At 46.8% G+C, this 26,415-nt stretch overlaps 1 protein-coding gene across 2 annotated transcripts in view; it reads left to right on the forward strand.

The window, feature by feature from the left end:
* Positions 1–26,415, forward strand: part of LOC124720248 (speckle-type POZ protein-like) — an 86,670-nt gene that overhangs the window by 28,071 nt on the left and 32,184 nt on the right. For both annotated transcript variants that reach the window (XM_047245566.1, XM_047245567.1), the window contains exons 2-4: positions 186–326; positions 7,438–7,545; positions 25,124–25,700. In XM_047245566.1, coding sequence (XP_047101522.1) covers positions 186–326; positions 7,438–7,545; positions 25,124–25,700 — 826 coding nt within the window. The remainder of the gene's footprint in view (positions 1–185; positions 327–7,437; positions 7,546–25,123; positions 25,701–26,415) is intronic.

Here is a 26,415-nt window from a genome sequence, read left to right on the forward strand (position 1 = left end):
TTTTCTATTCTGTTTCGAGAACTTTTCAAATCACCCTCGTATTAAGCAACTGTGAAGCACGGATGGGTTCACTAGTAAAATATACAATTTGCCAAATCCTGAAAAGACAGACCCCCATACTGGAGAGAGTGAACGCCAGGGGAAAGAAAGAGGTGCAGAAATTCTACAGCCGGCCTCTGTTGCAGATGGTGAATCGGGCACGGGGCGGTTTGGCGCCACCGTCGCTGCCACTGCCTTTGTGTTGGCGTGGTTCTGGCTCTCCGTGGCAGTGGAGGAGAGGGGGAAGACCTCGTCTTCCCTGCTCGGGAGGTGGCAAGGACAAAGAGGTATGTAATTAATGAAGACAGGCTATCGATCGTGGAGGTAAGAAAAGACGGCAGCTGGCATTACGTCACGAACTTGAAGCTGATGTCCACCATCTTAAATAGCCCAAGACATAACGTTCACCGCATTCGTACTCCCATAGTTGACAGCGGTGACTCTTCCCCGTGACATCAATCCTGACTGTGTCGTATTACCAGAGGATATACGCATTCCGGAACAGAAAAGCGATCGAAATTGCTTGCTGACTCAACACTATGTGATCCAAAGTATCCAGACACCTGGCTGAAAATGACTTCAAAAGTTCGTGGCGCCCTCCATCGTTAATGCTGGAATTCAATATGGTGTTGGTCCCCCCCCTCCCCCCCCCCCCCTTGGCCTTGATGACAACTTCCACTCTCGTCGGCAAACGTTAAATAGGCGCTGGAAGGTTTCGTGGGGAATGGCAGCTCATTCTTCAGAGTGCTGCACTGAGGAGAGGTATCGATGTGCAGGCCAGTCCATTACAGGGATGTTACTGTCGTGTAACCACTCTGCCACAGGCCGTGCATTACGAACAGGTGCTCGATCGTGATGGAAGATGCAATCGTCAATTGCTCTTCAACAGTGACAAGCAAGAAGGTGCTTAAAACATCAATGTAGGCCTGTGCTGTGAGAGTGCCACGCAAAACAACGTGTGCAAGCCCACTCAATGAAAAACACGACCACACCATAACACCACTGCCTCTAAATTTTACTGTTGGCACTACACACGCTGGCAGATGACGTTCACCAGGCATTCGCCACACCCACACCCTACCATGGGATCGCCACAATGTTTACGCTCCTTACACCGAGCGAGGTGTCGTTTGGCATTTACCGGTGTGATTTGTGGCTTATGAGCAGTTGCTCCACCATAAAATCCACGTTTCCACACCTCTCGCTGAACTGTCATAGTACTTGCAGTGGCTCCTGGTCCAGTTTGCAATTCCTTTGTTATGGTCTGGATAGATGTCTGCCCATTACACATTACGACCCTCTTCAACTGTCGGCGGTCTCTGTCAGTCAACGGACGAGGCCGACCTGTACGCTTTTGTGCTGTACGTGTCTCTTCACGTTTCCACTTCACCATCACATCGGAAACAGTGGACCTAGGTTTGTTCAGGAGTGTGGAAATCTCGCTTACAGACGATTGACACAAGTGACACCCAATCACCTGACCATGTTTGAAGTTCGTGAGTTCTGTGGAGCTCCCCATCCTGTTCTCTCATGACATTTAAAGACTATTGAGTTTGCTGATATGGAGTACATCTACAGCCATACTCTGCAAGCCACCTGTGTGGCGGAGGGTACCTTGAGTACCTCTATCGGTTCTCCCTTCTATTCCAGTCTCGTATTGTTCGTGGAAAGGAGGATTGTCACTATGCTTCTGTGTGGGCTCTAATCTCTGTGATTTTATCCTCACGGTCTCTTCGCGAGATATACGTAGGAGGGAGCAATATACTGCTCGACTCCTCGGTGAAGGTATGTTCTCGAAACTTCAACAAAAGTCCACACAGAGCTACTGAGCGTCTATCCTGCAGGGTCTTCCACTGGAGTTTATCTATCATCTCCGTAACGCTTTCGCGATTACTAAGTGATCCTGTAACGAAGCGCGCTGTTCTTCGTTGGATCTTTTGTATCTCTTCTATCAACCCTATCTGGTACGGATCCCACACTGCTGAGCAGTATTCATGCACTGGGTGAACAAGTGTACTGTAACCTACTTCCTTTGTTTTCGGATTGCATTTCCTTAGGATTCTTCCAATGAATCTGTCTGGCATCTGCTTTACCGACGATCAACTTTATATGATCATTCCATTTTAAATCACTCCTAATGCGTACTCCCAGATAATTTATGGAATTAACTGCTTCCAGTTGCTGACCTACTACAAGGGCTATCCACAAAGTACATTACGTTTTGGAATTAAAAATAAAGTATTGGAATTTTTTTTATTATATGCAGATGAAAGCCACACTTAAATACTACTTTTCTACATAGTTGCCATTTAAATTAAGGCACTTATCGTAGCGATGGACGAGTTTGGAAATTCCTTCGTCGTAAAATTCGGCCGCCTGCGCCTTCAACCACTTCTTTACCTCTTCTTGAAGCAGTGCGTCATCAAAACGCTGCATAGCCAACCACTTCTTCATTGCTGGGAATAAGTGGAAGTCGCTCGGTGCCAGGTCGGGACTGCACGATGGATGAGGAAACCACTCCCACTTAAAAGATTCGAGAACTTCACGAGTGGTATTTGCCGTGTGGGCCCGGCCGTTGTCGTGAATCGGCAAGATCTTTGAGCCCAACTACCCCTGCGCTTGTTTTGTATTGCTCTTCTGAGGTTGTGCAGAGTTTGGCAATACCTTTGAGAGTTTATTGTAGTGCCTCTTTCCAGGAAATCCACAAAAATCACACCTTTTCTGTCCCAAAAGACAGTCGCCATCACCTTCCTTGCCGAAATTGTCTGCATGCATTTCTTGGGTTTGTGGGGGAATTTGTGTGCCCCCACTGCATTGACTGCAATTTTGTCTCGCAGTTCACATGCTTAACCCCTGTTTCGTCACCAGTAACGATGCGATCGAGTAACGAGTCGCCATCTTTCTCGTAAGCGTCCAAAAACGTTAACACTGCAGCCATTTGATGATTCTTGTGAATGTGTCAAGATTTTTGGTATCCATCTTGCACAAAACTTGTGGTAACCAAGCTTTTCGGTAATGATTTCGTGCAACAAACTTCGTGAAATTTGTGGAAAACTCATAAGGAGTTCCGTTATTGTGAAATTACGGTTTTCAAGGACCGCGGCATCGACTTTTTCGACAAGTTCGGCAGTCACTATGCTGGGTCTTCCACTTCGCTCTTCGTCGTGAACGTTAGTTCGGCCATTTTTAAATTTTATGACCCATTGACGCACTCCACCTTCAGTGATTATGTTGTCCCCATACACTTCACAAAGCTGCCGATAGATTTCTATCGGAGTACAGTTTTTTGCAGTCAGAAACCTTATTACAGCACGCACTTCACACTTCGCGGCATTTTCAATTAACGCTGACATTTCAAATTGTCACAGTAACTCAACGGAGTACAGCACGAACCTCTCACTAGCACGGCAGGATGCCGACTGAGCGGCGGAATGCCATGACACCAAGATGGCCGCGCTAGCCCCGCCCCTAACGGACACAAACGAAAACGTAATGTACTTTGTGGATAGCCCTCGTATATTGTAGCTAAATAAGGGATCTTTCTTTCTATGTATTCGCACCACATTACACTTGTCTACACTGAGATTCAATTGCCATTCCCTGCACCATGGCAGTAGGTGGCAGCACAATGCACCTAATACGGAAAATTTATGTTTTTAGGGGTGTCCGGATATTTTTGATCTGTGTTATTCATGTGAACTCTTTAATTTTTAGTATTTAAAAAAGTTATTGCTCACACGCGACAGAAATATTGAAAAAGCAGCACTCGTAATCAGTAGTTTATAATGTTTTGGACTACTTAAAATGGCTCCCAGTCTGGCTTCAGTGTGCAGCGTAGGTCTGTAGTGCCACGTTCTTTTTTCACCTCCATCCTACATACGTACTGCAGCACCCTGGGTGGCAGCAAAAGCATCACTGACCGCCATAATTTCTTATCTCAGATACACAGAACACACAGATTTTGCAGATGTAACAGATGCTGGATGCCATATGTTTATACTTCGAGGAGCTTAGGGGACGATGCGGGAGGCCCTGACCGCCGTACTAGGCAAGGTCCTAGCGCTTTTCATTGCCTTCCTCCGACCGTAATGGGGATGAGGATGATGATGATGATGATGATGATGATGATGATGATGATGATGACGACACAACACCCAGTCATCTCGAGGCATGAAAAATCCCTTACCCCGCTGGAAATCGAACCTGGGACCTCGTGCGCGGGAAGCGAGAACGCTTCCGTGAGACCACGAGCTGCGGAATGTGTGATATAAATATAGGTTAAAAATACACTAATCCCGCAGCAGCAAGGAAGAGTTGAGAGATACAAAGGAAAGTGGGAAGACGGGCTTCTGTATCTGAAAGATGTGGTCTGTTCAAATTTCGTGTTACTCGCATCAGTCACGCTAATATCGGAACTATGAGCATGCATATGAGGTTTGCTTCAAATACACACTGCAGCGGTTGTCTGCGTTAGTTAACTTCGAAATTGTATGTGGTGAGTTGATGTTAGTCAAGAACGCGTTTAAGATTACAACACCTCACTGAGTTCGAACGAGATCGTGTAATAGCCCTACGAAAAGGTGGATGTTTCAGGACTTGGCAGGGATGTGCCCACTGCACATGACTGCCGGCAGCGGTGGTGACGAGACTGTACAGCCACAAGACGACCGGGCTCCAGTCGGTCACATGGTGTACTGAGAAGGAAGACCAACGTGTTCGGCATATGTTTCTGTCATGTGCAGCACCAGTCTGAACAGCACCTGGCACCACAGTGACACATTGAACTGTTGCAAATCAGTTACTTCAAGAACAGCTCCGAGCAGGAGACCGTATACCGTGCATTCCACTGACTGCAAACAATTGCTGTTTGCGACTTCAGTGGTGTCAATCGTGCGCTCATTTGAGGGCAGGGTGGAGATTTGCTGTGCTTTCTGACGAAAGCCGCTTCTGCCTCGGTGGCAGCGACTGTCGTTTGTTGGTTAGACCAGTTGAGGGGCTGCAATCAAGTTGTCTGCACGCTGGACACAGTCTGGTCACTCCACCTGTTATGCTCCCCATTCATGCTCACCATACCAGGTGGCGTTTTCCAACAGGATATCGCTCACCCACGCACCGCTGTTGTAACCCAACGTGCTGTACGGAGTGTCGACATGTTGCCTTGGCCTGCTCGATCACCAGATCTGTCTCCAGTCGAGCACATATCACACATCATCGGACTGCAACTCCAGCGTCATCCGGAAACAGCATTAACCATCCCTGTATTGACCGACCAAGTGCAATCAAATAGGAAACTTACAAGAACATCATTTTTTGACATAGTCTTCTTGCGTTTCAACGCAGTTCGTCCATGGTTGTAAAAGCTTCCTGATGCCTTCATAAAAGAATGTCCTCGGTTGAGCTGCGAGCCAGGAATGCACCATTTCTTTCACTGCTTCGTCCGAGGCAAACCGACGGCCCCTTGATGCCTGTTTGAGTGGACCAAACAAGTGATAGACAGAAGCGGCATGATCGGAACTATATGGAGGATGATCCGGTACTTCAAAGTCGAGTTTCTGTAGCGATTCAGCAGTGTGGGCAGCACTGTCGTACAATAACACAACACCTTTCAACAACAATCCTCGGCGTTTGCTTCGAATTGCAGGCTTCAGCCTGGCAGTAAGGATCTCACTGTAACGTACACTCTTTATTGTTGTGCCCCTTTCCCCATAATGTTCCACTACTCGACCTTCTGCGTCCCAAAAAACCGTAAGCATCGGTTTTCTTGCGGACTGTTGGGTCTTGAACCTTCCCTTGCACAGCGAATTTGGATGATTCCATTCCATACTCTGCCGTTTACTCTCCGGTTCGTAATAATGGATCCATGTTTCGTCACCAGTAATAATCCTATCTAAGAAGTTGTCCCCTTCGTTACCATAGCGATCCAAATGTTTTTTTGCAGATGTCCAAGCGCGTTTGTTATGCAACTGTGTGAGTTGTTTTGGGATCCATCCTTGACTTCCGGAAGGCGTTCGATACCGTTCCGCACTGTCGCCTGATAAACAAAGTAAGAGCCTACGGAATATCAGACCAGCTGTGCGGCTGGATTGAAGAGTTTTTAGCAAACAGAACACAGCATGTTGTTATCAATGGAGGGACTTCTACAGATGTTAAAGTAACCTCTGGCGTGCCACAGGGGAGTGTTATGGGACCATTGCTTTTCACGATATATATATAAATGACCTAGTAGATAGTGTCGGAAGTTCCATGCGGCTTTTCGCGGATGATGCTGTAGTATACAGAGAAGTTGCAGCATTAGAAAATTGTAGCGAAATGCAGGAAGATCTGCAGCGGATAGGCACTTGGTGCAGGGAGTGGCAACTGACACTTAACATAGACAAATGTAATGTATTGCGAATACATAGAAAGAAGGATTCTTTATTGTATGATTATATGATAGCGGAACAAACACTGGTAGCAGTTACTTCTGTAAAATATCTGGGAGTATGCGTGCGGAACGATTTGAAGTGGAACGATCATATAAAATGAATAGTTGATAATGCGGGTGCCAGGTTGAGATTCATTGGGAGAGTCCTTAGAAAATGTAGTCCATCAACAAAGGAGGTGGCTTACAAAACACTCGTTCGACCTATACTTGAGTATTGCTCATCAGTGTGGGATCCGTACCAGGTTGGGTTGACAGAGGAGATAGAGAAGATCCAAAGAAGAGCGGCGCGTTTCGTCACAGGGTTATTTGGTAAGCGTGATAGCGTTACGGAGATGTTTAATAAACTCAAGTGGCAGACTCTGCAAGAGAGGCGCTCTGCATCGCGGTGTAGTTTGCTCGCCAGGTTTCGAGAGGGTGCGTTTCTGGATGAGGTATCGAATATATTGCTTCCCCCTACTTATACCTCCCGTGGAGATCACGAATGTAAAATTAGAGAGATTCGAGCGCGCACGGAGGCTTTCAGACAGTCGTTCTTCCCGCGAACCATACGCGACTGGCAGGTAATGACAGTGGCACGTAAAGTGCCCTCCGCCACACACCGTTGGGTGGCTTGCGGAGTATAAATGTAGATGTAGATGTAGAGAATATGAAATCCAAGTATGTAGTGGATGATATCGTAGGCAGAACCGTGAGTAATTTTCAGACGATGTGCCACTTCGTCAATAGTTAATCGTCTAAGAGAATCATTTCACGTGAACACTCAATGGTTTCTTCATTTGTGGCGGTGTGTCATCATCATCATCATTCATCCCCATTACGGTCGGAGGAAGGCAATGGCAAACCAGCTCCACTCGGATCTTGCCTAGTCGGCGGTGCTGGTCTCCCGCATCTTCCCCCTACCCTCCTCGGAGTATGGATCATCATCATCATCCCTGCGCAACTCAGACTCGCTGTTGCTGTTGTTGTTGTTGCAGAAGAGCAGCAGACGGGCAGCTACTACTCGGCCGCAGTCGGCGCCGCTCTCGCACTGCTGCTGCAGCGGCTCTGGCGGTTGATCAGCAAGTGGGCGGGTCGCTCCTGCGGTAAGTCCTGTATGGTAAGCAGGAGGAGGAGGAGGAGACGATGATTTACCCCGAATCTACGATATTTTTTCCGAACCGGGTCAAAAACTTGATAGTGGTGAGTGGCAGCGCCCCACTCCCTTCCCCTTCCCAATCTCGCGTTTGATATAGGATGTCAAAAGTTTTAAAAAAATTGATTTTTGAGAAATATGTTCATTTTGTAGAGCACATCTTTCTGAAGAGTTTGATATATACACTACTGTCCATTAAAATTGCTACACCACGAAGATGACGTGCCTACATATGTGAAATTTAACCGACAGGAAGAAGATGCTATGAAATGGGAATGATTAGCTTTTCAGAGCATTCACACAAGGTTGGCGCCGGTGGCGACACCTACAACGTGCTGACATGAGGAAAGTTTCCAACCAAGTTCTCATACACAGACAGCAGTTGACCGGCGTTGCCTGGTGAAATGTTGTTGTGATGCCTCGTGTAAGGAGGAGAAATGCGTACCATCACGTTTCCGACTTTGATAAAGGTCCGATTGTAGCCTATCGCTATTGCGGTTTATCGTATCGCGACATTGCTGCTCGTGTTGGTCGAGAACCCATCAAAATATGGAATCGGTGGGTTCAGGAGGGTAACACGGAACGCCGTGCTGGATCCCAACGGCCTCGTACCACTAGCAGTCGAGATGACAGGCATCTTATCCGCACGGCTGTAACGCATCGTGTAGCCACGTCTCGATCCCTGAGTCAACAGATGGGGATGTTTGCAAGACGACAACCATCTGCACGAACAGTTCGACGACGTTTGCAGCAGCACGGACTATCAGCTCGGAGACCGTGGCTGCGGTTACCCTTGACTCTGCATCACAGACAGGAGCGCCTGCGATGGTGTATTCGACGACGAACCTGGGTGCACAAGTGGCAAAACGTCAATTTTTTCGGATGAATCCAGGTTCTATTTACAGCATCACAATGGTCGCATCCATGTTTGGCGACATCACAGTGAACGCACATTGGAAGCGTTTATTCCTCTTCGCCATACTGGCGTATCACCTGGCGTGACGGTATGGGGTACAACTAGTAACACGTCTCGGCTACCTCTTGTTCGCACTGACGGCACTTTGAACAATGGACGTTACATTTCAGATCTGTTACGACCCGTGGCTCTACCCTTCATTCGATCCCTGCGAAACCCTACATTTCAGCAGGATAATGCACGACCGCATGTCGCAGGTCCTGTACGGGCTTTTCTGGATACAGAAAATGTTAGACTGCTGCCCTGGCCAGCACATTCTCCAGATCTCTCACCAACTGAAAACGTCTGGTCTATGGTGCCGGGCAACTGGCTCGTCACAATACGCCAGTCACTACTCTTGATGAACTGTGGTATCGTGTTGCAGCTGCACGGGCAGCTGTACCTGTACACGCCATCCGAGCTCTGTTTCTACATCTACATCTACATTGATACTCCGCAAGCCACCCAACGGTGTGTGGCGGAGGGCACTTTACGTGCCACTGTCATTACCTCCCTTTCCTGTTCCAGTCGCGTATGGTTCGCGGGAAGAACGACTGTCTGAAAGCCTCCGTGCGCGCTCTAATCTCTCTAATTTTACATTCGTGATCTCCTCGGGAAGTATAAGTAGGGGGAAGCAATATATTCGATACCTCATCCAGAAACGCACCCTCTCGAAACCTGGCGAGCAAGCTACACCGCGATGCAGAGCGCCTCTCTTGCAGAGTCTGCCACTTGAGTTTATTAAACATCTCCGTAACGCTATCACGGTTACCAAATAACCCAGTGACGAAACGCGCCGCTCTTCTTTGGTTCTTCTCTATCTCCTCCGTCAACCCGACCTGGTACGGATCCCGCACTGATGAGCAACACTCAAGTATAGGTCGAACGAGTGTTTTGTAAGCCACCTCCTTTGTTGATGGACTAAATTTTCTAAGCACTCTCCCAATGAATCTCAACCTGGTACCCGCCTTACCAACAATTTTATATGATCATTCCACTTCAAATCGTTCCGTACGCATACTCCCAGATATTTTACAGAAGTAACTGCTACCAGTGTTTGTTCCGCTATCATATAATCATACAATAAAGGATCCTTCTTTCTATGTATTCGCAATACATTACATTTGTCTATGTTAAGGGTCAGTTGCCACTCCCTGCACCAAGTGCCTATCCGCTGCAGATCTTCCTGTATTTCGCTACAATTTTCTAATGCAGCAACTTCTCTGTATACTACAGCATCATCCGCGAAAAGCCGCATGGAACTTCCGACACTATCTACTAGGTCATTTATATATATTGTGAAAAGCAATGGTCCCATAACACTCCCCTGTGGCACGCCAGAGGTTACTTTAACGTCTGTAGATGTCTCTCCATTGATAACAACATGCTGTGTTCTGTTTGCTAAAAACTCTTCAATCCAGCCACACAGCTGGTCTGATATTCCGTAGGCTCTTACTTTGTTTATCAGGCGACAGTGCGGAACTGTATCGAACGCCTTCCGGAAGTCAAGAAAAATAGCATCTACCTGGGAGCCTGTATCTAATATTTTCTGGGTCTCATGAACAAATAAGGCGAGTTGGGTCTCACACGATCGCTGTTTCCGGAATCCATGTTGATTCCTACATAGTAGATTCTGGGTTTCCAGAAATGACTCAATGTCCAGGCGTATCAAGGCCGCTATTACGGCCAGAGGTGGTTGTTCTGGGTACTGATTTCTCAGGATCTATGCACCCAAATTGCGTGAAAATGTAATCACATGTCAGTTCCAGTGTAATATATATGTCCAATGAATACCCGTATATCATCTGCATTTCTTCTTGGTGTAGCAAGTTTAATGGCCAGTAGTGTGGAATATGTACGCTATGTGATCAAAAGCATGACACGTGAATGAAAATGACGTACAAGCTTGTAGCACCCGCCATCGGTAATGCTGGAATTCAATATGGTGTTGGCCGACCCGTGGCCTTGATAACAGCTTCCACTCTCGCAGGCATACGTTCAATCATGTGCTGGAAGGTATCTTGGGAACTGCAGCCCATTCTCAAACCATTCCAATGAAGTGACTTGGCGTCTTCCTCCGAGTGCAAACACTTTGATATGATGGGGGCTCTCCGTATAAGTAGTTCGCATCTTTTAGCGAGTTTTGATGTATCTCTTTTTGCAAAGGTATCTCTTGCTGTTTCCTTGGCTGGTAGGTTAACAGTTTCAGAATCACTTCCTTGTTTTGATACGCTCTTTCCTCAAAAAGAAGTTTTGCAACACCCCGGTTTCGAGAACTCCTGAAGATAGTTCCTTTGGCTATTGTCACTAAACCCGCGTCACGGACTGTGCGACTGGTCCCGGCGGAGGTTAGAGTCCTCCCTCGGGCATGGGTGTGTGTGTTTGTTCTTAGGATAATTTAGGTTAAGTAGTGTGTAAGCTTAGGGACTGATGACCTTAGCAGTTAAGTCCCATAAGATTTCACACACATTTGGCCAACAACTAAACCCGCCTAAAGATGTAAACAACCATGTATGAGCAGCGCCTATTAGACGGAGGGGGTCCGACAGCCGATCAGTTCGTCATTCCACCAGGAAGGAGGTACACGGCTCGTGTTGTCTGTAGTTCAACCATGCCTAGACGGTCAATACAGCGCTTCGATCCCGTCCGGATTGTTACTTTGTGCCAGGAAGGGCTCTCAACAAGGGAAGTGTGCAGGCGTCTCGGAGTGAACCAAAGCGATGTTGGGACATGGAGGACATACAAAGAGACAGTAACTGTCGACGACATGCCTCGCTCACGCCGACCGAGGGCTACTACTGCAGTGGATGACGGCCACCTACGGATTATGGCTCGAAGGAACCCAGACAGCCTTTCAGCCACAGGATGTCGTGTTACGACTCACTGTGCGTAATAGGCTGCATGATGCGCAGCTTCACTCCCGACGTCCTTGGCGAGGTCCATCTTAGCAGCCACGACACCATGCAGCGCGGTACAGACGGGCCCAACAACATGCCGAATGTACCGCTCAGGATTGGCATCACGTTCTCTTCATCAATGAGTCTCTCATATGCCTTCAACCAGATAATCGTCGGAGACGAGTTTGGAGGCAACCTGGTCAGGCTTAATGCCCCACATACTGTCCAGCGAATGCAACAAGGTGGAGGGGTTCCCTGATGTCTTGGGGTGGCATTATGTGGAGCCGACGTAAGCCGCTGGTGGTCATGGAAGGCGCCATAACGGCTGTACAATACGTGAATGCTATCCGCTGATCGATAGCGGCAGCATACTGGCAAGGCATTCCTCATGGACGATAATTCACGCCCCCATATTGCACATCTTGTGAATGACTTCCTTCAGGATAACGAAGTCGCTCGACTAGACAGCGTGTTCTCCAGACATGAACGCTATCGAACCTATCCGGGATATGAAACTTCCTGGCAGATTAAAACTGTGTGCCCGACCGAGACTTGAACTCGGGTCCGTTGCCTTTGGCGGGCAAGTGCTCTACCATCTGAGCTACCCAAGCACGACTCACGCCCGGTCGTCACAGCTTTACTTCTGCCAGTATCTCGTCTCCTACCTTACAAACTTTACAGAAGCTCTCCTGCGAACCTTGCAGAACTAGCACTCCTGAAAGAAAGGATACTGCGGAGACATGGCTTAGCCACAGCCTGGGGGATGTTTCCAGAATGAGATTTTCACTCTGCAGCATATTGTGCGCTGATATGAAACTCCGCTGCATATTGTGCGCTGATATGAAACTCCGCTGCAGAGTGAAAATCTCATTCTGGAAACATCCTCCAGTCTGTGGCTAAGCCATGTCTCCGCAGTATCCTTTCTTTCAGGAGTGCTAGTTCTGCAAGGTTCGCAGGAGAGCTTCTGTAAAGTTTGTAAGGTAGGAGACGAGATACTGGCAGAAGTAAAGCTGTGAGGACCGGGCGTGAGTCGTGCTTCGGTAGCTCAGATGGTAGAGCACTTGCCCGCGAAAGGCAAAGGTCCTGAGTTCGAGTCTCGGTCGGGCACACAGTTTTAATCTGCCAGGAAGTTTCATATCAGCGCACACTCCGCTGCAGAGTGAAAATCTCATTCTGGAAATATCTGGGATAGGTTGCAAAGGGCTGTTATGGACGACGTGACCCACCAACCACTCTGAGGGATCTACGCCAAATCGCCGCTGAGGAGTGGGGCAATCTGGATCAACAGTGCCTTGATGAACTTGTGGATAGTATGCCACGACCAATACAGGCATGCATCAATGCTAGAGGACGTGCTACTGGGTATTAGGTGTACTGGTGTGTACAGCAATCTGGACCACCACCTCTCAAGGTCTCGCTGTACGGTGGTTACAACATGCAATATGTGGTTTTCATGAGCAATAAAAAGATCAGAAATGATGTATAAGTTGATCTCTATTACAATTTTCTGTACAGGTTCCGGAACTCCCGGAAGCGATTTGATGAAAAACTTTTTTGGTGTGTGTATTTCATGGTTAACCAAGAATATTTTGAACAGACTGAAGGAGCCGTCATGGTGGATAACTTGTGTGGAGAATTTTGAGGAAAGAGCACTTGAGTCAGCGGTTCTTAAAGCAACTGTTTTTTGGGCGTGCAAGGATGATACTTTCATAGTGTGGCTCCATGGCGGAGATAAGTCAATGGAGTTTTTACATCATAAACATTCACCGGAACATTCGATATACTATGGAATTAGAGAGACATAGTTGTGTCCCATTCCTGGGTGTGCTACTTAAAGGAAAGAGTGACGGCTGCCAGGGACATTCTGTTTATCGTAAGCCCACTCCCACTGATTTGTATTTGCACTCGCCAAGTTGCCATCACCCATCCTAAAGCATGAGTGTGCTTAAAACACTTTTATGCAGAGCCCATACAGTGTCGGATGCTAATAGTTTAGCTGCAGAACTTGAACGTGTAAGGTCAGTGTTTAGAGACAATGGATACTCGACACGGCAACTAACAGGGCATTCTCAGCTAAAACCAAGAACAGGAAGGTGGATAAAGAGGGGAACGCGCCACCAAAGTTCCTAGCTTTTCTTCCCTTTGTTGGAAAAATTTCCTTCAAAATAGCATGGATTCTTAGTAATTTTCAGGTAAGTGATTTTCCGTCCGCCATCTAAGGTTTCGGACCTGCTGGGATCAGTCAACAATAATTAGTTATTGCGGAAGGCGAGACTTCATACAAAATTTCTTGCAAGTGTGGTATGGCCTACACAGGACAAACAACACGCACAATGGGAGAACGCTGCTCAGAACAGAATCCTTGCAGTCGCTTTCTGCGACACACAAAATCTGCAGTTGCGGTACATTCTATCTCCAACATTAAATGGAGTATGACAAGTAGAAAGATTAAGGAAAGACAAACCTACGTTTCTTGCATTTGTAGACTTAGAGAAAGCTTTTGACAATGTTGACTGGAATACTCTCTTTCAAATTTTGAAGGTGGCAGGGGTAAAATACAGGGAGCGAAAGGCTATTTACAATTTGTACAGAAACCAAATGGGAGTTATAAGAATCGAGGGGCGTGAAAGGGAAGCAGTGGTTGGGAAGGGAGTGAGACAGGGTTGTATCCTCTCCCCGATGTTACTCAATCTGTATATTGAGCAAGCAGTAAAGGAAACAAAAGAAAAATTTGGAGTAGGTATTAAAATCCAGGGAGAAGAAATAAAAACTTTGAGGTTTGCCGATGACATTGTAATTCTGTCAGAGACAGCAAAGGACTTGGGAGAGCAGTTGAATGGAATGGACAGTGTCTTGAAAGGAGGATATAAGACGAACATCAACAAAAGCAAAACGAGAATAATGGAATGTAGTCGAATTAAGTCGGGTGATGCTGAGGGAATTAGATTAGGAAATGAGGCACTTAAAGTAGTAAAGGAGTTTTGCTATTTGGGGAGCAAAGTAACTGATGGTGGTCTAAGTAGAGAGGATATAAAATGTAGAATGGCAAAGGCAAGGAAAGCGTTTCTGAAGAAGAGAAATTTGTTAACATCGAGTATAGATTTAAGTGTCAGCAAGTCGTTTCTGAAAGTATTTGTATGGAGTGTAGCCATGTATGGAAGTGAAACATGGACAATAAATAGTTTGGACAAGAAGAGAATAGAAGCTTTCGAAATGTGGTGCTACAGAAGAATGTTGAAGATTAGATGGGTAGATCAAGTAACTAATGAGGAGGTATTGAATAGGATTGGGGAGAAGAGAAGTTGGTGGCACAGCTTGACTAGAAGAAGGAATCGGTTGGTAGGACATGTCCGAGGCATCAAGGGATAACAAATTTAGCATTGGAGGGCAGCGTGGAGGGTAAAAATCGTAGAGGGAGACCAAGAGATGAATACACTAAGAGATTCAGAAGGATGTAGGTTGCAGTAGGTACTGGGAGATGAAGCAGCTTGCACAGGATAGAGTAGCATGGAGAGCTGCATCAAACCAGTCTCAGGACTGAAGACCACCACAACCTGACAAAACATCACTTTTGGCCACGGCAACATCTATCATCTATTTGGGACTATCTTATAAAAGAAATACGCATCCCGGATAATCTAATGAACCGTGACACCGGCTACCAGCTGAATAATGCATGGAATCCCGTCACCTCCGAGATTTGCTTAGTCGAAGACGGCAGAATACTTCGTGTATCGCAGCGAGCGGCAGCACCAAAGACAGCTGACCTCTGCAGTTCCATCAGCTAAGGCGCTGCCGCCGGGCAGGGTGGCCCTTCTGTCACCGTGACTCTGGCACATGTGAGGCAATACTCACGGCGCACTATACACGGTCGTCCATTGATCGCGACCGGGCCAAATATCTCGCGAAGTAAGCGTCAAAAGAAAAAACTACAAAGGAGGAGACTCGTCTAGCTTGAAGGGGGAAACCAGATGCCGCTATAGTTGGCCCCCTAGATGGCGCTGCCATAGGTCAAACGGATATCAACTGCCTTTTTTTTAAAATAGAACCTCCATTTTTTATTACATATTCGCGTAGTATGAATGTTATAGTTGGACCACTTTTTTCGCTTTGTGATAGATGGCGCTGTAATAGTCACAAACATATGGCTCACAATTTTAGACGTACAGTTCGTAACAGGTAGGTTTTTTAAACTAAAATGCAGAACGTAGGTACATTTGAAAATTTTATTTCGGTTGTTCCAATGTGATGCACGTACCTTTGTGAACTTATCATTTCTGACAACACATACTGTTACAGCGTGATCACCTGTAAATGCCACATTAATGCAATAAATGCTCAAAATGATGTCCGTGAACCTCAGTGCATTTGGCAATACGTATAACGACATTCCTCTCAACAGCGAGTAGTTCGCCTTCCGTAATATTCGAAAATGCATTGACAATGCGCTGACGCATGTTGACAGGCGTTGTCGGTGTATCACGATAGCAAATATTCTTCAACTTTCCCCACAGAAAGAAATCCGGGGACGCCAGATCGGGTGAACGCGCGGGCCACGGTATGGTGCTTCGACGACCAATCCACCTGTCACGAAATATGCTATTCAATAGCGCTTCAACCGCACGCGAGCTATGTGCCGGACATCCATCATGTTGGAAGTGCATTGCCATTCTGTCATGCACTGAAACATGTTGTAGTAACATCGGGAGAACATTACGTAGGAAATCGGCATACATTTCACCATTTAGATTGCCAACGATAAAATGGGGGCCAATTATCCTTCCTCCCATAATGTCGCACCATACATTAACCCGCCAAAGTCGCTGATGTTGCACTTGTCGCAGCCATCGTGGATTTTCCGTTGCCCAATAGTGCATATTATGCCGGTTTACGTTACCGCTGTTGGTGAATGACGCTTCGTCGCTAAATAGAACGCGTGCAAAAAAATCTGTCATCGTCCCGTAGTTTCTCTTGTGTCCTGTGGCAGAACTGTACACGACGTTCAAAGTCGTCGCCATGCAATTCCTGGTGCACAGAAATATGGTACGGGTGCAATCGATGTCGATGTAGCATTCTCAACAACGACTTTTTTTGAGATTCTCGATTCTCGCGCAATTTGTCTGCTACTGATGTGCGGATTAGCCGCGACAGCAGCTAAAACACCTACTCGGGCATCATCATTTGTTGCAGGTTGTGGTTGACGTTTCAGACGTGGATGAAGACGTCCTGTTTCCGTAAATAACGTAACTATGCGGCGAACGGTCCGGACACTTGGATGATGTCGTTCAGGATACCGAGCAGCATACATAGCACACCTCCATTGGGCATTTTGATCACAATAGCCATACATCAACACGATATCGACCTTTTCTGCAATTGGTAAACGGTCCATTTTAACACGGGTAATGTATCACGAAGCAAACACCATCCGCACTGGCGGAATGTTACGTGATACCACGTACGTATACGTTTGTGACTATTACAGCGCCATCTATCACAAAGCGAAAAAAGTGGTCCAACTAAAACATTCATATTTCTTTACGTACTACACGAATATGTAACAAAAACTGGGGGTTACTATATAAAAAAACGCATTTCATTTGCGTTTGACCTATGGCAGTGCCATCTAGCGGGCCAGCCATAGCGCCATCTGGCTTCCCCCTTGAAGCTGGACGAGTTTCGTTCTTTGTAGTTTTTTCGTTTGATGCTTATTTTGTGAGATATTTGGCCCGGTCACTGCCAATGGACCACCCTGTACAAGGCGGGGTTGCAAACGTCTACGCCAGTCTTCGATGGCTCACCTGAAGATGACTAGCAGGTGCCCAGTCTAAATATCGTGGAATGACGTTTCAGACGACTGGGAGCAACCCCGAAATATCTTCGAACATCCAAACGTTTTCGTGGTGTAGGACTCAACTGTCAGTGGCTTTGTCCACATTCCAAATACACTGAAGCGCCAAAGAAACTGGTATAGGCATACGTATTCAGATATAGAGGTAAGTAAACAGGCAGAATACGACGCCGCGTTCGGCAACGTCTGTATAACACAGCAAGTGTCTGGCGCAGTTGTGAGATCGGTTACTGCTGCCACAATGGCAGGTTATCAAGATTTAAGTGAGTTTGAACGTGGTGTTATATTCGGCGCACGTGCGATGGGACACAGCATCTCTGAGGTAGTGGAGAAGTGGGTATTTTGCAGTACCAACATTTCATGAGTGTACTGTGAATATCAGGAATCCGATTAAACATCAAATCTCCGACATCGCTGCGGCCAGGATAAGATATTGCATGAAGGGCACCAACGACAACTGAAGAGAAATGTTCGGCATGACACAAGTGCAACCCTACTGAGCCGTACGTGGCTCGTGTTCCCGCCATCATGTATTTTACACCTTGTTTTTAACGCACTTCCACCTCACTGTGTTAATTATAATTACTACTGTCACTGAGTTGGCACTTTGACTGACCGTGACCGGCGTTAGCAGCGCGTATCGATATATCCGCTCTCGTAGTATCTTTGTTCGACTACTATTACTTCCCGGCTATTGTCTGTTGTGGGCAGTTCGGTTTGAGAGTTGGGGTTCCGACTTCGGGTCCGTATTGGTGTCGCTCGGTGAGGCCTGGCAGCAATACGTTCCAAAACATCCCAAAGGTGTTCTATAGGATTCAGGTCAGGACTCTGTGCAGGCCGGTCCATCACAGGGATGTTGTTGTCGTGTAACCACCCAGCCACAGGCCGTGCATTATGAACGGTTGCTTGATCGTGTCAAAAGATGCAATCGCCATCGCCATCGACAGTGGGAAACAAGAAGGTGCTTAAAGCATTAGTGTAGGCCTGTGCTATGATAGTGTCACGCAAATCAACAAGGGATGCAAGCCCCCGCCATGAAAAACACGACCACACCACACCACAACACCACCGCCTCCGGATTTTGCCGTCGGCGCTACACACGGTGGCAGATGACGTCCACCGGGCATTCGCCACACCCACATCCTGTCGTCATATCGCCACATTGTGTACCGTGATTCGTCACGCCACATAACGTTTTTCCAGTGTTCAATCATCCAATGTTTACGCTCCTTACACCGTGCGAGGGGTCGTTTGGCATTTACCGGCGTGATGTCTGGCTTATGAGCAGCCGCTAGGCCGGGAAATCCAAGTTTTCTCACCTCCCACCTAACTGTCGCAGTACTTGCAGGGGACGCAGTTTGCAATTCCTGTGTGATGGTCTGGATAGATTTCTACCTATTAAACATAAAACCCCCGTCAACTGTTGGCGGTCTCTGTCAGTGAACAGACAGGGTCGGTCTGTACGCTTTCATACCTAAAGTAGTCGGCACACGGACCGTGCTGTCGAACGTTAACGTTTAGCGTGCCCAGTTCATCGTGCTGCTGAACACTCAGGAACGATGCGACTTGTGCATACGCAATCGCAACGCACTCCAGCGGCAGTTGAGGGATGTTTCTAGTTCGTAAATCACACTGTTTACCAAAGGGGCGCCCGTAAAATTCCCACGTTAGCTCTGTTAAAACGCACATTTCTTCCGTCGTCCACGAAAAGGAAAGTACCATGTCCATTCAATAAGGACACGGGCCTATAAAAGTTCCATAAAAAACTGTGCGTTACAAATTTGGAATACTTATCCGCATAAGATAAACATTATTTCATCATTACCACATTTTAGTAAAACCCCAAGGTCAGTCTTACTTGATCACTGTTCCTACCCAGTACAAAATATCTATATACAAGTAGCGCAAGCTGTCCTTTAGATTAAGCCAATCGAACAGTCACCCCTCAAAAAGAGGTGAAATTGTATTTACATAACATCAAATATTATAGTCTATACTTATATTAAACTAATAATAAAGTATTAGAACCTAACAAAAACGCGAATGTTAGGAAAAAAAATTGGTTGTCAGGACGCGAACCACTGCCCCAACAACAGAACTCATAATGGGACAGGGCCGCCATTCATTACGCTAAACCAACATGACACCTCTTGTGTCTGATCATAGTATCTTACCGCTTGCTAAAAACCTTAGTCGTAGATATGTTGCTAACTGAAATTTAATTATAAGAAATTGTACCAAGAACAATTCGTTTTGGGTGGATCTGCAGTGTGTAGCTGCCTTCAAATAGCCTACTCTCATTATACGCAAGTTACAATAATTCTTTTGCCACAAATATGATGTTTCTCATTATTTTATTGGAACGAATCACACAACTAACAACGGGTTTTCCAGTGATTCTCAATTTGCTGGTGCTCAAAAACGGCATATATACATACAGGCTTGAAATGAATGCCAATATGGTGCCTCACAGCTCTGTACTGAAGGGAGACAGGCGTGCGTGTGACGTAGGCGGCAATGTGCCACCTCATTGGTCAACGCTCAGACGCACGCTCAGAATATCTGACATGCCAGATACTGCTCTGCGGGGGTGTCGGCTCTGCACGTTCGGAAACACTCCCGAGCGTGCTATTCCACGCAGTGACGTCAGAAATCCGGCACGCTCAACGTTCGGATGCACGGTCCGTGTGCCGACGGCTTTACGTGTCCCTTCACGTTTCCACTTCACTATCACATGGGAAACAGTGGACCTAGGGACGTTTTGGAGTATTGAAATCTCGGGTATAGACGTATGACACAAGTGACAGCCGATCACCTGACCATGTTCGAAGTCCAGGAGTTCCACAGAGTGCCCCATTCTGCTCTCACACGATGTCTGATGACTACTGATGTCGCTGATACGTAGTACCTGGCAATAGGTGGCAGCACAATTAACCTAAATGAAAAAAACTTTTGATCACATTGTGTAAGACATGAACCCAACGACCGAATGTACACACATGGGATCTCCGGGCGACCAGTGGCACGCGATCGTTTCATTTCATTTCCGCCTGTTTGTGAAACGATACGGTATTCTGCTCTACCCTGCCAGCCAGAAGGTCATTCACTGTAAATCCATAAAATCGATTTTATGTTCAAAATGATAATCAAGAATTTTTTGTTCACGTACTTCAAACACACTCCATAAGCCATCCATAAGCTTTTTACATAGAGCTTTTTTGTATGTATTTCGTGAAACATGCAAATGCTTTGTTTCTGTAAAATAGACAATCGCCGGCCGGAGTGGCGGAGTGGCGGAGCGGCTCTAGGCGCTACAGTCTGGAATCGTGCGACCACTACGGTCGCAGGTTCGAATCCTTCCTCGAGCATGGATGTGTGTGATGTCCTTAGGTTGGTTATGTTTAAGTAGTTCTAAGTTCTAGGTGACTGATTATCTCAGAAGTTAAGTCCCATAGTGCTTGGAGCCATTTTGAACAGATTTTACGAAATGCTCTTGCCAAGCCCCCCCAGTAGATTGCGCGCCTTCCTCACTGTGGACACGTACAGCACTCGCTGACACCACATGCACCGTACGTATGTCTGACTACAATCCGTTCATCATAAGAATACACCTCATGTAAACATTGCACCATGTACTCTTCCGCATTTGCTGGAACTTCATTGGATTTCCGTTTCACGTGGGACTGCAGCCAAGCTGTCTCCAGTACGATAATAAGTGTAAGTTTTCTGCTGTCAGTTACACGCACATCAACTTAGCGATAATACGGGACAACAGCTTTAACGGCGCATTTGACTTGCACCGTACTGGCCGGTCAGCTGGTACAGCTAGCCTCCAGTGACGTGGCCAGCTGCAGTTTACACGTAAAAACAGACGAGCAGAGGAGCAACACAGCTTCCATTGTCATTTAATTTTTGTTGTTGTTCTGGTCTTCAGTCGTGAGACTGGTTTGATGCAGCTCTCCATGCTACTCTATCCTGTGCAAGCTTCTTCATCTTCCAGTACTTACTGCAACCTACATCCTTCTGAATCTGCTTAGTGTATTAATCTCTTGGTCTCCCTCTACGATTTTTACCCTCCACGCTGCCCTCCAACGCTAAATTGGTGATCCCTTGATGCCTCAGAACATGTCCTACCAACCGATCCCTTCTTCTGGTCAAGTTGTGCCACAAACTCCTCTTCTCTCCAATTCTGTTCAACCCTCCTCATTAGTTATGTGATCTACCCATCTAATCTTCAGCATTCTTCTGTAGCACCACATTCCGAAAGTTTCTATTCTCTTGTCTAAACTATTTATCGTCCATGTTTCACTTCCATACATGGCTACACTCCGTACAAATACTTTCAGAAACGACTTCCTGACACTTCAATCTATACTCAATGTTAACAAATTTCTCTTCTTCAGAAACGCTTTCCTTGCCTTTGCCAGTCTACATTTTATATCCTCTCTACTTCGACCATCATCAGTTATTTTGCTCCCCAAATAGCAAAACACCTTTATTGCTTTAAGTGTCTCATTTCCTAATCTAATTCCCTCAGCATCACCCGACTTAATTCGACTACATTCCATTATCCTCGTTTCGCTGTTGTTGATGTTCATCTTATATCCTCCTTTTAAGACACGGTCCATTCCGTTCAACTGCTCTTCCAGGTCCTTTGCTGTCCTTGACAGAATTACAATCTCATCAGCAAGCCTCAAAGTTTTTATTTCTTCTAGGTGGATTTTAATTCCTACTCCGAATTTTTCTTTTGTTTCCTTTACTCCTTTCTCAATATACAGACTGAATTACATCGGGGATAGACAACAACCCTGCCTCACTCCCTTGCCAACCGCTGCTTCCCTTTCATGCCCCTCGACTCTTGTAACTGTCATCTGGTTTCTGTAAATTTTGTAAATAACCTTTCGCTCCCTGTATTTTACCCCTGCCACCTCCAGAATTTGAAAGAACGTATTCCAGTCAATATTGTCAAAAGCTGTCTCTAAGTCTAGAAATGTTAGACACGTAGGTTTGCCTTTTTCTGATCTAGCCTCTAAGATAAGCCATAGGGTAACTATTGCCTCACGTATTCCAACATTCCTACGGAATCCAAATTGATCTTCCCCGAGGTCGGCTTCTACCAGTTTTTCCATTCGTCTGTAAAGAATTCGCGTTAGTATTTTGCAGCTGTGACTTATTAAACTGATAGTTCGGTAATTTTCACATCTGTCAACACCTGCTTTCTTTGGGATTGAAATTATTATATTGACCTTGAAGTGTGAGGGTATTTCGCCTGTCTCATACATCTTGCTCACCAGATGGTAGAGTTTTGTCAGGACTGGCTCCCCCAAGGCTGTCAGTAGTTCTAATGGAATGTTGTGAACTCTGGGGCCTTGTTTCGACTCTGGTCTTGCAGTGCTCTGTCAAACTCTTCACGCAGTATCGTACCTCCCATTTCATCTTCACCTACATCCTCTTCCATTTCCATAATATTGTCGACTAGAATATCGCCCCTGTATAGACCCTCTATATACTCCTTCCACCTTTCTGCTTTCCCTTCTTTGCTTAGAACTGTGTTTCCATCTGAGCTCTTGATATTCACACAAGTGGTTCTCTTTTCTCCAAAGGTCTTTTTAGTTTTCTATGTGATGTTGTCGATGTGTGCGAGTCTGCTTCATTTCGTTGACTAAGTTTCCTCATGGTCCACCTGTGCAGAGTCTCTCTCTCTCTCTCTCTCTCTCTCTCTCTCTCTCTCTCTCTCTCTCTCACACACACACACACACACACACACACACACACACACACACATACAACTTGCTGTACACTGTTAAACATCAAAAACATTTTAAACATTTTGTAGTTACAACTGTTTTGTTTACGTAAAATGTTTTCGATGATCAAAAGTGCACAAGAAGTTGTGTGTGATGTTTAGTGTGTGTGTGTGTGACTGCACAAATGGACCATAAGCAAACGTAAGGTCAACGAAATGAAGCAGACTCTCACACATCGACAACGTCACATAGAAATGGCATGACAGACCCAAAAAATCGCAATAAAGTCATGAGATGTTCAATTGACTCCTTTATTAGACATGTTACGAGTTTCGGGATTACACCCATCTTCAGACATCACAAACTTCAACTCCTTCCCAACCAACCAGGCGTACAGCCTTGACAACTCAGTGTCGAATAACATATAACTGCGACAAGCAGTCTTGAAGCAGAGCGTTTGTCGCAGTTAGTCACATGTTATTCGACACAAAAAACGCACTTGAAAATAGAAATCATTTCCCGAAACGCGTCGTGCGAAAAATAAAGAAAATCGTGACTGGTAGCAGATGAGGTATTTATAAACAAACGTATTATTTTCAGTCGCAGGCTTTCAGAACCGTTTATAATGGATCAAATCAGATACTCCTGTAAGATTCAGATGTACACTACTGGCCATTAAAATTGCTACACCACGAAGATTACATGCTCGGACGCGAAATTTAACCGACAGGAACAAGATGCTGTGATATGCAAATGATTAGCTTTTCTGAGCATTCAGACAAGGTTGGCGCTGGTGGCGACACTAAACGTCCTGACATGAGGAAAGTTTCCAATCGATTTCTCATACGCAAACAGCATTTGACCGGCATTGCCTGGTGAAACGTTGTGATGCCTCGTGTAAGGAGGAGAAATGCGTACCATCACGTTTCCGACTTTCATAAAGGTCGGATCGTAGCCTTTCGCGATTGCAGTTTATCGTATCGCGACATTGCTGCTCGCGTCGGTCGAGACCAATGACTGTTAGCAGAATATGGAATCGATGGGTTCAGGAGGGTAATACGGAACGCCGTGCTGGGTCCCAACGGCCTCGTATCACTAGTAGTCGAGGTGACAGACATCTTATCCACGCGCCTGTAATGGCTCGTGCAGCAACGTCTCGATCCCTGAGTCAACAGATGGGGACGTTTGCAACAGAACAACCATCTCCACGAACAGTTCGACGACGTTTGCAGCAGCAAGGAGTATGAGCTCGGAGACCGTGGCTGCGGTTACCCTTGACGCTGCATCACAGACACGAGCGCCTGCGATGGTGTACTCGATGAGGAACCTGGGTGCACGAATGGCAAAACGTCATTTTTTCGGATGAATCCAAGTTCGGTTTACAGCATCACGATGGTGCCATCCGTGTTTGGCGATATCGCGGTGAACGCACATTGGAAGTGTGTATTCGTCATCCCCATACTGGCATATCACCCGGCGTGATGGTATAGGGTGCCATTGGTTACACGTCTCGGTCACCTCTTGTTCGCACGGCGCTTTGAACAGTGGACGTTACATTTGAGATGTGTTACGACCCGTGGCTCTACCCTTCATTCGACCCTGCGAGACCCTACAGTTCAGCAGGATAATGCACGACCGCATGTTTCAGGTCCTGTACGGGCCTTTCTGGATACAGAAAATGTTCGACTGCTGCCCTGGCCAGCACATTCTCCAGACCTCTCACCAACTGAAAACGTCTGGTCAATGGTGGCAGAGCAATTGGCTCGTCACAGTACGCCAGTCACTAGTCTTGGCGAACTTGGTATCGTGTTGAAGCTGCACGGGCAGCTGTACCTGTACACGCCATCCAAGCTCTGTTTGACTCTATGCCCAGGAGTATCAAGGCCGTTATTACAGCCAGAGGTGGTTGTTCTGGGTACTCATTTCTCAGGGTGTATGCACCCAAATTGCGTGAAAATGTAATCACATGTCAGTTCTAGTATATTTGTCCAATGAATACCCGTGTATCATCTGCAATTTCTTCTTAGAGTAGCAATTTTAATGGCCGGTAGTGTAGTAACGCTCTGGTAACGTTTCAGAGTCAGCCAACACGCCACCTGCTGCCGTACGCCAGAAGACGCTGGCAGCGGACCTGGGCGCGCTCCTTCAGTCTGGACATTCTGCTGACGTCACCATAACGGTGGGGGACAGCACGCTGAGGGCGCACAGGGCTATCCTGGTGGCCAGGAGTCCCGTGTTCGCGGCCATGATGGCCCACGACTGCCTGGAATCCAGCAGTGGCCACATTTCCATCACCGACATCGAGCCGGAGGTGCTGAGCCAGCTGCTGGTGTTCTTGTACACGGACGAGGCTCAGTTGGAGCCCCGACTGGTCCTGAAACTCCTAGTAGCCGCCGACAAGTACCAGGTGCACACTTTGAAGGAACAGTGCGAGTACGTAGTCTCCCGGAGCCTGCGCGTGGAGAATGCGGTGGCGTGTGCGGTGCTCGCCGTACAGCACTCGTGCTCGTGTCTCACGGAATCCTCTGCGCGCTTCATTGCGGCCCACCTCAAGCAGGTGATGGCCAGCGAGGGGTGGGCCACGGCTGTGCGGAGGCACCCGGAGCGCATGGTGGAGGTCAGCCGCCTGGTTGCCGCAGTTTCCTCAGATACCAGGTGTGTACTCCTTCACCTTCGTATTGTGCCTTTCCTACGCGGCTGCTACGGTCGCAGGTTCGAATCCTGCCTCGGGCATGGATGTGTGTGATGTCCTTAGGTTAGTTAGGTTTAACTAGTTCTAAGTTCTAGGGGACTTATGACATCAGCACTTGAGTCCCATAGTGCTCAGAGCCATTTGAACCATTTGTACCTTTCCTAAGAGATGTTAGACATACACTACTGGCCATTAAAATTGCTACCCCAAGAAGAAATGCAGATGATAAACGGGTATTCATTGGACAAATAAATTACATTTTCACGCAATTTGGGTGCGTAGATCCTGAGAAATCAGTACCCAGAACCACCTCTGGCCGTAACAACGTCCTTGATACGCCTGGGCGTTGAGTCAGAGCTCGGATGGCGTGTACAGGTACAGCTGCCCGTGCAGCTTCAACACAATACCACAGTTCATCAAGAGTAGTGACTGGCGTATTGTGACGAGCCAGTTGCTCGGCCACCATTGACCAGACGTTTTCAATTGGTGAGAGATCTGGAGGATGTGCTGGCCAGGGCAGCACTCGAACATTTTCTGTATCCTGAAAGGCCCGTACAGGGCCTGCAACATGCAGTCGCCCATTATCCTGCTGAAATGTAGGGTTTCGCAGGGATCGAATGAAGGCTAGAGCCACGGGTCGTAACACATCTGAAATGTAACGTCCACTGCTCAGTGCCG

The sequence above is a fragment of the Schistocerca piceifrons genome, chromosome 11, assembly GCF_021461385.2.
Source record: "Schistocerca piceifrons isolate TAMUIC-IGC-003096 chromosome 11, iqSchPice1.1, whole genome shotgun sequence".
In the NCBI taxonomy this organism is placed as follows: Eukaryota; Metazoa; Arthropoda; class Insecta; order Orthoptera; family Acrididae; genus Schistocerca; species Schistocerca piceifrons.